Here is a 13,034-nt window from a genome sequence, read left to right as displayed (position 1 = left end):
ACTTGAATAGTGGCCCCAACCATGGAACAACCGATCCCAATCCAATCACGTGACTTGCCCCCTAAAGCTAAACACCATTATCACATCACACTAACAATTTTCCGTAACTTACGATATATGAAGCACCATTTATAGGTATATATATATATATATATATATATATATATATATATATATATATATATATATATATATATATATTATGTACAGATATAACTTTTTTTTTTTCCTGCTTTTTCATAACAAGACCACACTATTATTATCAACCTCGAATCTCATTCCGTCGACCATGTTGGAGGCCACGCCATCATGGAAGCTATTTTCTTCGATCTCCATGTCCCATAGAAACCCATACCCATCATCACATTTGGGACTTATCTGAGTGATGATGCTAGAGTTTGCATTTGTTTCCCTAGAAAAGTGAAGGAGACCCATGAAGGAGTTGTTGTTTTGGGTTTGGGTTTGGGTTTGATTTTGATGATGATGATGATGATGATGATGGTAATGATTATGATGGGGTGTGATTGAGGATGAGAAATGGGGAAGTTGGTTATACCCAATGGTTTGGTTGGTTGGAGATGACGAAGCCAGAGTTAGGGATGGAACTGTGTTCTCATACATGACTTGTGAGTTGAGTTTGGCACTGTTGTCTGCTTTGCCTTTGTGAAACACTCTACACAAAACCCAGTCCTCCTGCAATCAACAACAATTTTCACCTAATTACCGAAAACACACGCTTAAACAATCTTTATCACGCGCAAAAGACAACCTTCTATTAACGAATATATTCTATTTTATCAAATTCAATCCTTTTATATCAACACAACCCTTTTCATTATTCATACAACCTTGTTAAATCTTAATTCAAAACTAAACTACAATCATTAGCTTCCCATGCCCTAATCTTGATTAAGTGTGTGTAATTAGACGTTTGAAAATGGAGGCATGTATTATAGGAGAGGTGTGAAAACGAAAACGAACCTTAGGGGGCATATGTGGCGTCTCCAAGCGAAACTCGTGCATGATCCAACCCGTTTTGATGCCATTCGGGGCCCTGTTCCTGTAGAACACCAAAGTCTTCCTCATCCCTACAACCTCACGCGTGGAGGGGTCAAAAACCGTACGATCCTTTCCCGTGGCTTTCCAATAGCCAGATGTCGTTGCACGATTTGTTCGGTAGCCGGTTGCATATTTTCGGTCACGAAAGCTGAAGAAGTACCATTCGTTTGCGTTAAGCTTAGCCACCTCTGTAGAGCACGCATGCATGAACACATGATGGGTCAGTTTTTGGTAGCAAATGGACAAAGCATGACTAAGGTAGGTATATATAATTCCATCAAAATGCATAGGTTTATAGATATATAGATAGATATGTACTATCATTATGTACAATTAATATTGTCTCCAACAAATATAATTATTAGTATTATCACCATAATAATTAGGTCTTCTGTTTAATCACCATCACATGTCACCTAGCATAAATCACATACATACCATTTTCAATTTTCAATCCAATCAGATAAACATTACCTAAACACGTAGTTTTAGTTTGCTTAATTATACCATGTATATGTGATTGCGTAGCCTGTGAGGTTTCTCACACTACTTTTTACCTTCTTTTTACCCCTTTTTACTTCACATGAATTTGTGGACTATGTGATTACGTAAAAACAACAAGCACCAGTCCTTTATAACTAAAAGGTGCTGTAATCTTTTTTTTAGTGTATTCACTCACCATTATATTATGTACTTATATTCATCATACGAATTATTTTATTTTAAAATTTTATAATATGCATAAGAATCTTGACAAGAGACATAGTCGCTTAAATAGTAAATAATCATGGCCAAGAAAAGTGAAATGATCAGAGATACGAATTCAATGTTTTCGAATATTCTTAAATCAATTAGTTTGTCAATCTATATACTAAAAATATTTTACTCTCCCATAGACTAGAAAACCTATACACTTAACATGTTTTCTCTTTCGTAAACTAGTTAATCTCTAACCTTAAAATGTTTAGAATCTATCGTTTTTGTTTGAATTAAAAATAAAAAACATGATATCAATGCAATAGATAATTGAATTATTTTAACGAATATACAGAGGCTTTCTTTGTTTTATTATGAAAAAATAATCATTTATTTATTTTCTGAACAACATGGAGAGATTTTAGAAAACAATTATTTTTCTAGAGAATATATATTCCAAACGTTAATTATCTATATATGCGTGTATAATTCAAATGATTATTATACAAGCATGAATTAGATCAATCAGTCCATGTAGAGGGCATGAATTCTTCACACACACACACACACACATCTATATATAAAATTCTTTGCTGATAAAAAAATTAGTTGCATTGGCTGTAAGCAGAGATTTAATTAGTAATGTTTTCTTATTTCTCGGTAAACTTTACTTTGGAACACATGATCGGGTGAAAGATGAGAAAAACCAAACACACAGTATGTTAAATTATATAGAAGCAAACACGAAAAGTATAATATATAGTATTCGATTGATAAATAATATGATTTCCCTAGCTGTAATTAGTGCATTGTTTTTTTTGTTTTAAAAGTGGTCGATTTATTTTGCTTTAATTACAACATCATAGAAGTACTAAATGAATGTTGCTATAGTTATATTTATCTAATCGAGGGCCTAATGATGAGCAAGAAGCCAAAACATTTGAATATGAAACAAATAATATGTGGTGCATGTGCATCTGTGATTTATAGGCATTCATGCAGAGCAGCGAACAATGTTTGGTCTCAACGGTTTTGCTGGTGGTGGTGTAACTAACCATGCAATAGAGACGATATTTACACATGAGAAGGACCCTCATGTATAGATATGGGACATGCATGTAAATCACATTTGTTTTGAAACCAAAAACAGATTTCCCAAAATAACCGAGGGACAAAAAAGAAGTAGAGTATTAATTGTACTTGTACTTCAAAAGGGTACATTATCTTGGTGTAAAAAGTACAAAAAAGACAAAAATAATAATTATCTGAGTGATGAAAAACACTGTTTATTGTACTGTGGAAGAATTAATTAACCGTGGAAATGGACAATGATGGGAAATGGCTTGTAAGGGAATAAATAGGATTAAAGAAAAAGGAATATAGAATCTGCACAGCAGGCAGACAAAAGTCTTCGTTATGATCTTCATATAGATTTATCTACGATATAAAAATTGAACGTGCTTGTGACGCGCTTACAGCAAAAAACAACTATGTACAAACTTCAAAAGGACAAAAGCAATTATAAAGGCACACATAGTCATATGTTTTTCAAGAAAAGATGATTTCACACCCATCTCCTTGGGTATATACAGTTCAAAGAATATGTAAAATAGTTTTAAAAATTTTGAAAAACAAGTTAATGATGCATTTGAATACTGAAATCAAGTTGTGATAGATTATTTATTCCTATAAAGAACAGAAATGATTATTTATATACTGACAGAGACAATATTTATCGAGTTGTCGCTGCCTTAATCATTGAAGAACTGAATAAACTATTACTCGAATAACATAACTGTAACACACCCTCCTCAAACTCTTATCCATTCAGTTTTGTTGTCTTCTCAGTTTTGCCTCTTCTCGAGGCAAAGATCTGCTACTTTGTTATTGCTATATACTCCAGACATGCTCCTCCAACAACTATGTTAATTTCTTGAATTGTTTTGATCGTATTTGTTAAGAAAAAAAAAAAAACAAAAAGCCTTGAACAGATTTTTAGTCAGAACTGAAGCTAGAAACACCATGTTTATGAGCAAGCAAGGTGAACTATAGCCTCTCGTTAGTGAATGTGAAGTAAACATTGTGATGATTCTACTAATACAATCACATAACTCCATGCATGTAGAACAAAACCAAGATTTTTCAAGAATCGTGTAAATTAACTAGATCAAGCAAGGATGATTTAATATATATCTATATATATATATGATTTATACCTGGAAGTTGCCATGGCTCGCATGTGTGCAAGTCAATTTCCATCAGGGTACCCTTTAGAATTTCCTCATTTGTGACTTTTTTGTAGAGGTAATGAAGGACCAACTCCTCATCACTGGGATAAAAGCGAAACCCTGGGGGCAGTGAAGCCCCGATGTCTCTAAGACCCATGAATTTGGTAGTGTTGTTTTCGGAAGTGAATGATGAAGGCAGAGCAAAATGTGCAAAAGGCGGAGAGAGAAAGAAAGAGGGAAATCTAATATAGATATTTTTGAAAGTTTAGATGAAAAGAGATTTGTGGATATATATGGTAGAGGTGGATATAGAAATGTGAAAAATCAAGAATATAATTCAAGCTTTAAATTGAGAGGTTACTCCCTCTGGATATTTGAAATATTAAGGTATTATGGCAGAAAGGTTGGTATGGCGTATATATATATATATAGTTAGGATGATAAGAGACTTTGCCATATAAAATTTCTTTACTACACTGTTCAGGCACGAACATGCTTGTGTAACTGGTGAGAAATATAGTAAGAAGTTTCAAGAAATACCAAAGTTACAAGAAAGCATCTAATAACTAATAAAAGAGGAATGATTGATTAATTTTCTGCAACAAATACGGGAAAAAGAAAAGAAAGGAGAAAGACACCTTGTAAAATTATTAGAGAAACCCTCCAAAATACCCCTTTTGTTTGCATTATTAACCTTTTATTTTATTTTTATTTTCTTCCCCATTGTATATCTTCCGCAAGAAGAAAGAAGAAAACGTGTTTTTATGTACTTTCAAGAAAATAAACCAACACATTTATTTTCTTTTTGTATATATCTTACTTTTTCTTTTAATTACCTTAAAATTTACATAAAGGCGCATCTATAATTAATCTACTTTCATGTAACTTGAAGGAGGAGAATGATTTTGTAGTCGTACCGTATTTTTGTATCTATCCATGGAATGACATGGCTATTCTGATAATCATTTTCAATTACTTTTCCTTAATGACGTTTTAATGGATCAACTTTGGTTGCATCTGGTTAGAGAAGTTTCGGCCAGAAATGTCAAGCAACGAGACCTCATTGGTAATAAGTCCAACACTTTTCCTGTTTTGTTTATCTTTAATTGATTAACTAATGGTGCACTAAATATATTTAATTAGAGTGCATTGAACAAAGGAAATTACTTGTGGATCATCCCAAAATCACGTTTTTCGTTTTTTTCCTTCCAGTACTTTTGCGTGGCACTCTTTTTGCATGCAGAATCTTTCTCCATGGCGCACATTAAAAAACTCTGTTCCACTTGGCAAAGGACAAGGTGGCTCTATCTGTTTTGTTTTATGGATAGGTTAGCGAACACACAGAAATCACATACCATGCCATATGTATGAGAGACTGTGAACACTGGAAGCATTTGATTAACCCTATTGAACAGTGTAGATAGAAGAACATGGACAGCTCCGAGAAAAAAACACATCAAATAATTCATGTATGGATAGCTGGAATTAGAATTTAATGCCAATCATGAACTTGGAAGTCCCATATGTTCCATTTTGGATCACTGAATAAGAGTTTGGAAGGATGTGCGTGCTGTGGGGCACCAGATTTGTCTTTCATCTGGGGTCCGCTCAGAACCTAATTATAAGGCCATGTTCCTTTTCTAGTTTATCTGGATTTTAATTTCTATTTTTTTTTTTAAAAAAAAAATAATTTTTTATTTCTTTCTGAGTGATGGGGGTGCTATGCTAGCAGGAGCAATAATAATATAGATGCGGACAAAAATGGTATTTGTCACAGCGTGTATCATATAAATAAATTATGATAACGAAGGGAGTATATATGGCAGATGATGACTCAACTTGGGTCCCTCACCATCTTTTCTTCAACTATTTGATCATACACATACTTAAATCAAAAGATACCTTCAATTCCACTGTTTACAAGCAATTATTAATTATTAGTATATGTGTATATACATCTCAGTTTCTGATGATTTAACTTGTCTTAATTAATTGAGGTTTGGAGGGAAATAATAGATGTATGAAGGAATGTGACGAAAGGAGAAAAAACATAGTATGATCATGTACGTATATGTTTTGTATTAATTAAAACTACGGGGAATATAAAACACCAGGATTACTTGTAAAATTGGTCACTTTTCAATTTTTTTTAATGAGATGATATATATGAACCTTTTTTGCCATTGCAAGAAATGGGAACTGAGTGGTCCCAAAGATGAAGTTTGGTGGGGACATAACAGAGACGGTTATTGAAAGGGGAACTAAGGCATTAATCATGAAATATATATGATCCTGTCGGAGAAACAGTGCCATGTAATCTAGGATTAAACTGGGCGTGGATAAATATATTTATTTATTTATTTATTTATTGACAAAATGATAATTAGATTAATGATTAACGAGATAACTATGGAAATTAATGAAGGAATGAATAATGCAGATTAAACTGTAATAATAGGTAATAGAGGAATGGAACACATAGTTTTTGAAATAATAGAGTTCGGGTAGAAGTATTACGCAAAGTGAAAAGAGTGTTTATTAGGAGTAACATGGATTTGTTGTTAATTAACGAGATGTGTTATTTTCCTTGAAAGCTAAATGATGGAGTAGTAGTACCACATGTTGAAGGTACACGTCATTAATTTAGTAGGGCTTGACGTAAAAGATTATTATAAAATAAGATTATTATTATTATTATTATTATAATTATATTATTATTAAGAGTATCCCTAGTGAAGGATAGAAATGATTGTGAAGGTTAGGGTTTTTGTCTAAGGATGGAACTTTGTTAGGTGAAAGAGAGGAAGATCGATGTTGGAGAATGAGTGACGGCTTCATATTCCTCTCCTCTCTTTCAGGGCCAATAATTTATTTTCCAATCTCTCTCTTTTAAGTCTCTTCTTTTCCCTTATACTTGATTAATTAATTAATATACAATTTTTATTATTATACTCGCACTTAAAATTGTTTTATCCCATAATAATCATTATAGTTCATATAATTTATCAATCCAATTCTTGTCTCAAGCTTTTTTCTTTTTTTTCAGACAATAACAGTGGCTTTTCACACATAAAGCTAACTCGTGGCACTCCCAGATTTTCATCTCGGCCTAATTATTTTATTTCGTGATGGTGGGTGCATATATATTCACATCACAAATATTATTTTATTTTAGCATTTTCAAAAACTCATTTCAATGATTATCCAAAGAATTGCTTCACAAGAAAACCCTTTTACTGTTTTCAGCTGGTTACTTTATTGAAATATACAGTTACTAATTAATTAATAAATTAACAAAATGTTCTCTCATGCATCTTTCATTCTATCTAGAACAAATTATAATATGTTTTTTAACGAATTCTACCCCACCTCCACATTTTAAAGTTTAGTAATTTTTAATCAATAAATTATAATCACCTGAACTTGTAATATAGTGATGATAACGTCGGTTATTTTTGTTTAAGATCTTTACATTATTTTTTTTTTCAGTTTCGGGCTATTTCATTTACGTTGTTTGTTACATATGAATTTCTATAAATAAAACAGTCGTCAACTTTTTCAATCATGGAGTTAAAATAACAAATTATCCACGAATAAATTTTAATGTTTGAATAATTATTTTATTGGATCAAAATATATAAAGGTATCGATACCGTTCCATTGATATATAAAAAGATATTGATACTTCCTGGAATGTAAGTGCGGGTGTTTCAAGCTTTTATTGATTCCAAAGGTGTCTCTACTAATTGATATAAATTAAATACAATAATAAATATTTGTTGAATCAGGAATTTCGTTTGATGAAAATTATATAAGAATTATTTTATCAAAAACTAAATTTAAGTAATATTGGGATGATTGGGTTAGAAGATTTTTGGAACCTCCAGAAATTTAGCCTACTTTGGTGAGAAGTGGATCCTGGATCTGAAATTTCCCAGATTAACGAGCATTAACTGATATAGAATAAGTTATTTGACAATAGAAAAGAACGATTGATAGCAATTAATCGGATTCAAGATTGTGGTGAAGCAGAATGAATAATATATTATTATAAGATAACGTTTCTTGGAAAACTTTAAGCATAAATATGGGCATCTTTTGCAGTTCTATTACACAGGGCTCTTTTGGAAAGATGAGTATCTGTTCACTTTACATAACGCGCTTTTTGAAAATTTTGCTGTTTTCTTGATTAGATGCTGAGTGCATAACTGGCCATTACTTTTACCCAACATTATCGTCATCAAAGTATAACTTGCTTTCTTTTATAAGAATCAAGCCAAAATCCGATTTAGAATTCAACACAGTCACATGTAACACTTCTTCCTTTTACATTGTCTTTTGTTATGCTTGCTATTCTCTGCACTTCCATAAAAGCTCTCTATGGTTTATCAACCATGTTATTTCTCACAAACAAATCCATGTATATAAAAACAAAACAAATAAAAAATGCTTTAAAAGTGCAAGCTGATGTTTGTATATTTACCCCAAATTGAAAAATACGAATTAACATTCCTTTTTCCAAATTGATTGACCCACTCAAAATTTTCCACGAATTATGTGGTAAATAACAAGAAACAAAGTTAATAAAGTAGAATCAACTTTAATTAATTTTACATACGTATCTATTTAATTAAATCCTTCTTAATTACCATCTTCTATGATAATGCTAGATTTAGAATCTTTAGCTATAAACCCTTTGTCAAAGGCTATTGTAGCTTGCCTTTTATTAGTTTAGCAACATTGTAAGGAAATCCACCATCATAAGGAATTTTTCTCACAGCACAAAAAAAAAAAAAAAAACTTATTATTATGTGAATCAGATCGATGGCTCTCTTAATTGGATAAGCGATTCGTCAGACCCACGATTAAGAACTTTATGTCTTTTTCAGTTTTTATATATTGGTATTGGCCATTTGAAAATACTATATATATATATATATATATATATATANTATATATATATATATATATATATATATATATATATATATATATATATATGTATGTATGTATAGACACACAACGAAACAACATCAAAGATTCTTCTGATAACTTGAAAATGCAGGAAATTGATTTCTACAAGTATAAGCATCATCAGTCACGTATACAAACCTCGAATATGATTGGGTATCATTAAGAAATAACACGCAGATCATATTTAATAATGAAACTTGTCAATCATTTACTGTTTATTAAATCTAATTAAAATGTGAGATTAGTTAATTAAGTGACTAAAAGAAGAGGTTTAACAACATACTCTCTCTCTCTCTCTCTCCTGTGGATTAAAATTATAAAATGAAGAGTAAGATTTATTAAACAAAAAAGGAGATTCGTATAATTTTATAGTTTTAACATAAATATGTGCTACTGATATTTTTCGGTGTTGAAATTAATGGTACAATCATGTGGTAGTGCTAGTTAATTTAATCAGAGAGGCTAGATAGCTAGTATTGACTATTCCACGCACCCACAACACTATATCGTCGCCTAGATTCTCAACCTTATAACCCTAATAAAATTTTGAAAAAAAATAAACGAGCACCAACCGTCAGATTGTCATCATGTATAAATACAAATAGTTGCATGCATGTGGATATATTATTGGTGAAAAATTCATAGAATTAATATTAATAAATAAGCTGAAAATATTGTATGCATGCTAAAATGAGCGCGTGTTTGAAATAATTTGGATAATTTTTCGTGAACATCTTTTGTGTTAGTAAAATAAAGCAATGATTAGTTATGATAAGAAAATAAAGTAGCGATACGTGAAAGAAAATTTGTAAGTTGTATATAAATGTGATGATTAAGAAATGCAGAAAAAGAGAGGTAGGTGACGTTGCATGCATCTTAAGGAGACAAGTGGATGTAATTTGTGTATGAAAAAAAGTGAATGGTGAAGGTGGTGGAGTAGGGTTGAGTGGCTCTGCAAAAGTAGTAGTTCTAATTACAAGTACTTCAAGTTCCGTTTCGTGGCAGCTTCCCAAATTTTGCGGCTGCCACATGGTTACATGTCGTTGGATATTTTAAGGATTTATTGACAATAAATTACGACTTAATAATATCAATGTACAAGTAATTTTAACCGGGAGATGTTTGTCTTAAATGTCTTGTCAGAAAAATTTTTACATGTTACTCAATATATTATATATTATGGGTTAAATATGTTTTTAGTCTAACGATTTTAGTTTTAGCCTCTCTTTCAAATTAAGATACAATTTAGTCCTTCAACTTTAAAAAACTCTGGTTTTAGTCTTTTTTATTAATTTCTTTTAACTTTATTTGCTGTTTCAAATGCGTTTCTCAGTTGTATTGAAGCAAAAATGTATCAAACAATGTAAACAATCCAAATGCTATAATGAAACGTGTTTGAAACAGAAAATAAAGTTAAAAAAATTTGGTAAAAAAGACTAAAACCAAAGTTTTTTAAAATTGAAGGACTAAATTGTATCTTAGTTTGAAAGAGGGATTAAAACCAAAATCGTTCCAAAGTATAGGGACTAAAAACATATTTAACCCATATATTATTTACATCTATCACTAAAATGAATTATAGAATGATATTATTGATAAATATCTTTCAAACTAAAACTGTTAATATCATTTGTGAACATAAACAACATTAGTAAGATCGAGAGTTTAATTCATATAAATTTTATACAATTTGGAACCTAAATTCTTAAAATAGTAAATTTATATTAATTTTTATTTTATAAGATATTCAACTATTTTATTTTTATTTAATGTAGAATTTAGACTGATTTTCAACATTTTTAATTTAAATTTTAAAATAATGAGTGTTTGAATTTTATTTGTTTGTTTTATTGTATAGTTATACTAAAAATTAACCCACAAATTCAAAAGTATAATAATAATAATGGAAAGTAGAGTATATGGCCTTTAACCTATAGGAACATGCTTAACCTCACTTACTCCATGGATATCTATTACATCAGGAAACTGTGGTAGTGCCAATTATTTAAGACGTACGTCTTATCTATCTCTACCAACATATATACACACATGGCCCAGCAAATCATTATTAGTACATACATTGAGCTTTTCATTTTTAAACTTTGAATAGTCAATTTGGAAAATTCTACCACCAATGATTCATTTATGTCACTCGGGTAGAATGAATTATATATAGAATAGTGTACCAAGATTTATAATTATTTGTAACACCAAACCAACACACAAACTTCATCGTTGTGTTTACTAGTACATTCTCAAATTTAGATGAAGTTTTCTGTGTTTGAGATCAATAATCTTAAATGGGTTTATTGTATAATGATTATAAAGAGCGAAGGTCAAAATATAATATATATATATATATATATATATATATATATATATATATATATATATATATATATATATATATATATAAACTCTTATTATTGTAACTCGCTTAAAATTATATTCTAAAAAAATAAAAAATAGTTATATTATTAAAAAAATCTCAAAAATAATTATTAAAAGTAGTTGAAGGAATAATGATAATTTTTTAAACTTTTCCCACTCTATTATTGGAATTATATATAATAAGAGATTTTAATTTAATTTTATGACATATATTATAAATATTGTTATGATGGCGACGGCATGAAAACTTGGGAAGGTCTTATAAGAGTTAGCTGTAGAATTTTCCTAAAAGCTAATGATTTTATTTACTAACTAATATCAATAATTATACTTTTAGAATATATGATTGATAATTGATAAGAAAATTTTCGAATTATATGTACAATTTATCGAAGAAATATATTTTGAGATAAAATCATCTCTTATTTTATTCAATGTATTGTACTATTTTATAATACATAGTTCTTCCTTAACTTTAAGAGTTGTTACAAATCAGAGCATATAATTAGGAAAGAACAATAACAGTAACAAATCTAATCTAATCACAACAAATTAGCAATCAACATTAAATGCGATAGTAATCAACATTAAATGAGAGATTTTCACGTTGAACCTTGATACGTTGAACCTAGACCTTTATTTTCCAACACTCTCCCTCAAGCTTGATCATAGATGTTAACTAGATTAAACTTGTTTGTCATATCAATGAAGTTCACGCGTGAAAGTGGCTTGGTAAGCACATCAGCAACTTGGTGTTTTGAAGACACAAAATTTAGCGAAATCTGCTTGCTCTCAATGTGATCATTGATGAAGTGTCTGTCTATCTCGATATGTTTGGTACGATCATGTTGTACTGGATCTTTGGTGATGCTTAGTGTAGATTGATTGTCACAATTCAGCTTAATCGGTCCACTAATTGATATCTTCATATCACCCAACAATATATGAATTCCACAATCCCCAGACAAAGGTGCACATACCTAAGGTTGATTTCCTATTAATTGGAGAACTAGCCCAATCAGCATCAGTGAACACTTCAACTCTCCGACTGTCAGACTTTCTAAATAACAAACCCAAGCCCGGGGCTAATTTCAAATACCTCATAATTCGCATAACAGCCTCCATGTGAGTCTCAGATGGGTTGTTCATGAAACGACTCACCATACTTACAGCAAACCCAATGTCAGGTCTAGTGTGAGCCAAATATATGAGCTTTCCAACAAGCTTTTGATAACGTGTTCGATCAACTCTGGCTTCCGTTGTTTGGCTATACAGTTTATGATTGGGGTCCATAGGGGTATCAATAGGTTTGCAATCGATCATACCTGTCTCCTTGAGTAGATCCATTGTATATTTCCTCTGAGANACCGAAATACCTTGCTTAGAGCGAGCAACTTCCATTCCCAAGAAGTATCGTAGTTGACCGAGATCTTTAATCTCAAATTCTGCAGCAAGAAGAGTCTTAAGCCGAACTATGTCCTCGACATCATCTCCCGTGATTACAATGTCGTCTACATACACACTCAGGATGGTGCACTTCCCAAATGATGAGTGTTTAGTAAACAATGTGTGGTCGGCTAGACTTTAACTGTAGTGGTTTTGTTTTAAGACTTTAGTGAACTTGTCAAACCATGCCCTAGGAGATTGCTTCAACCCGTATAATGACTTTCTGAGTCTACACACTTT

The 13,034-nt window shown here is 31.0% G+C and overlaps 1 protein-coding gene across 1 annotated transcript; it reads right to left on the bottom strand.

The window, feature by feature from the left end:
- Positions 1–207: 207 nt before the first annotated feature.
- LOC106771006 (protein CUP-SHAPED COTYLEDON 3) lies at positions 208–4,448 on the bottom strand. The gene is made up of 3 exons (XM_014656882.2): positions 3,972–4,448; positions 982–1,247; positions 208–693 (listed from the first exon to the last, which is right to left on the bottom strand). The coding sequence occupies exons 1-3, from the start codon at positions 4,138–4,140 to the stop codon at positions 238–240; spliced, it is 891 nt and encodes a 296-aa protein (XP_014512368.1). The 5' UTR covers positions 4,141–4,448; the 3' UTR covers positions 208–237.
- Between the last annotated feature and the right edge of the window lie 8,586 nt (positions 4,449–13,034).

The sequence above is a fragment of the Vigna radiata genome, chromosome 8 (genome assembly GCF_000741045.1).
Source record: "Vigna radiata var. radiata cultivar VC1973A chromosome 8, Vradiata_ver6, whole genome shotgun sequence".
Taxonomy (NCBI): domain Eukaryota; kingdom Viridiplantae; phylum Streptophyta; class Magnoliopsida; order Fabales; family Fabaceae; genus Vigna; species Vigna radiata.
The sequence above is the reverse complement of the archived record's forward strand: the minus strand, read 5'-3'. Positions and strand labels throughout refer to the sequence as shown.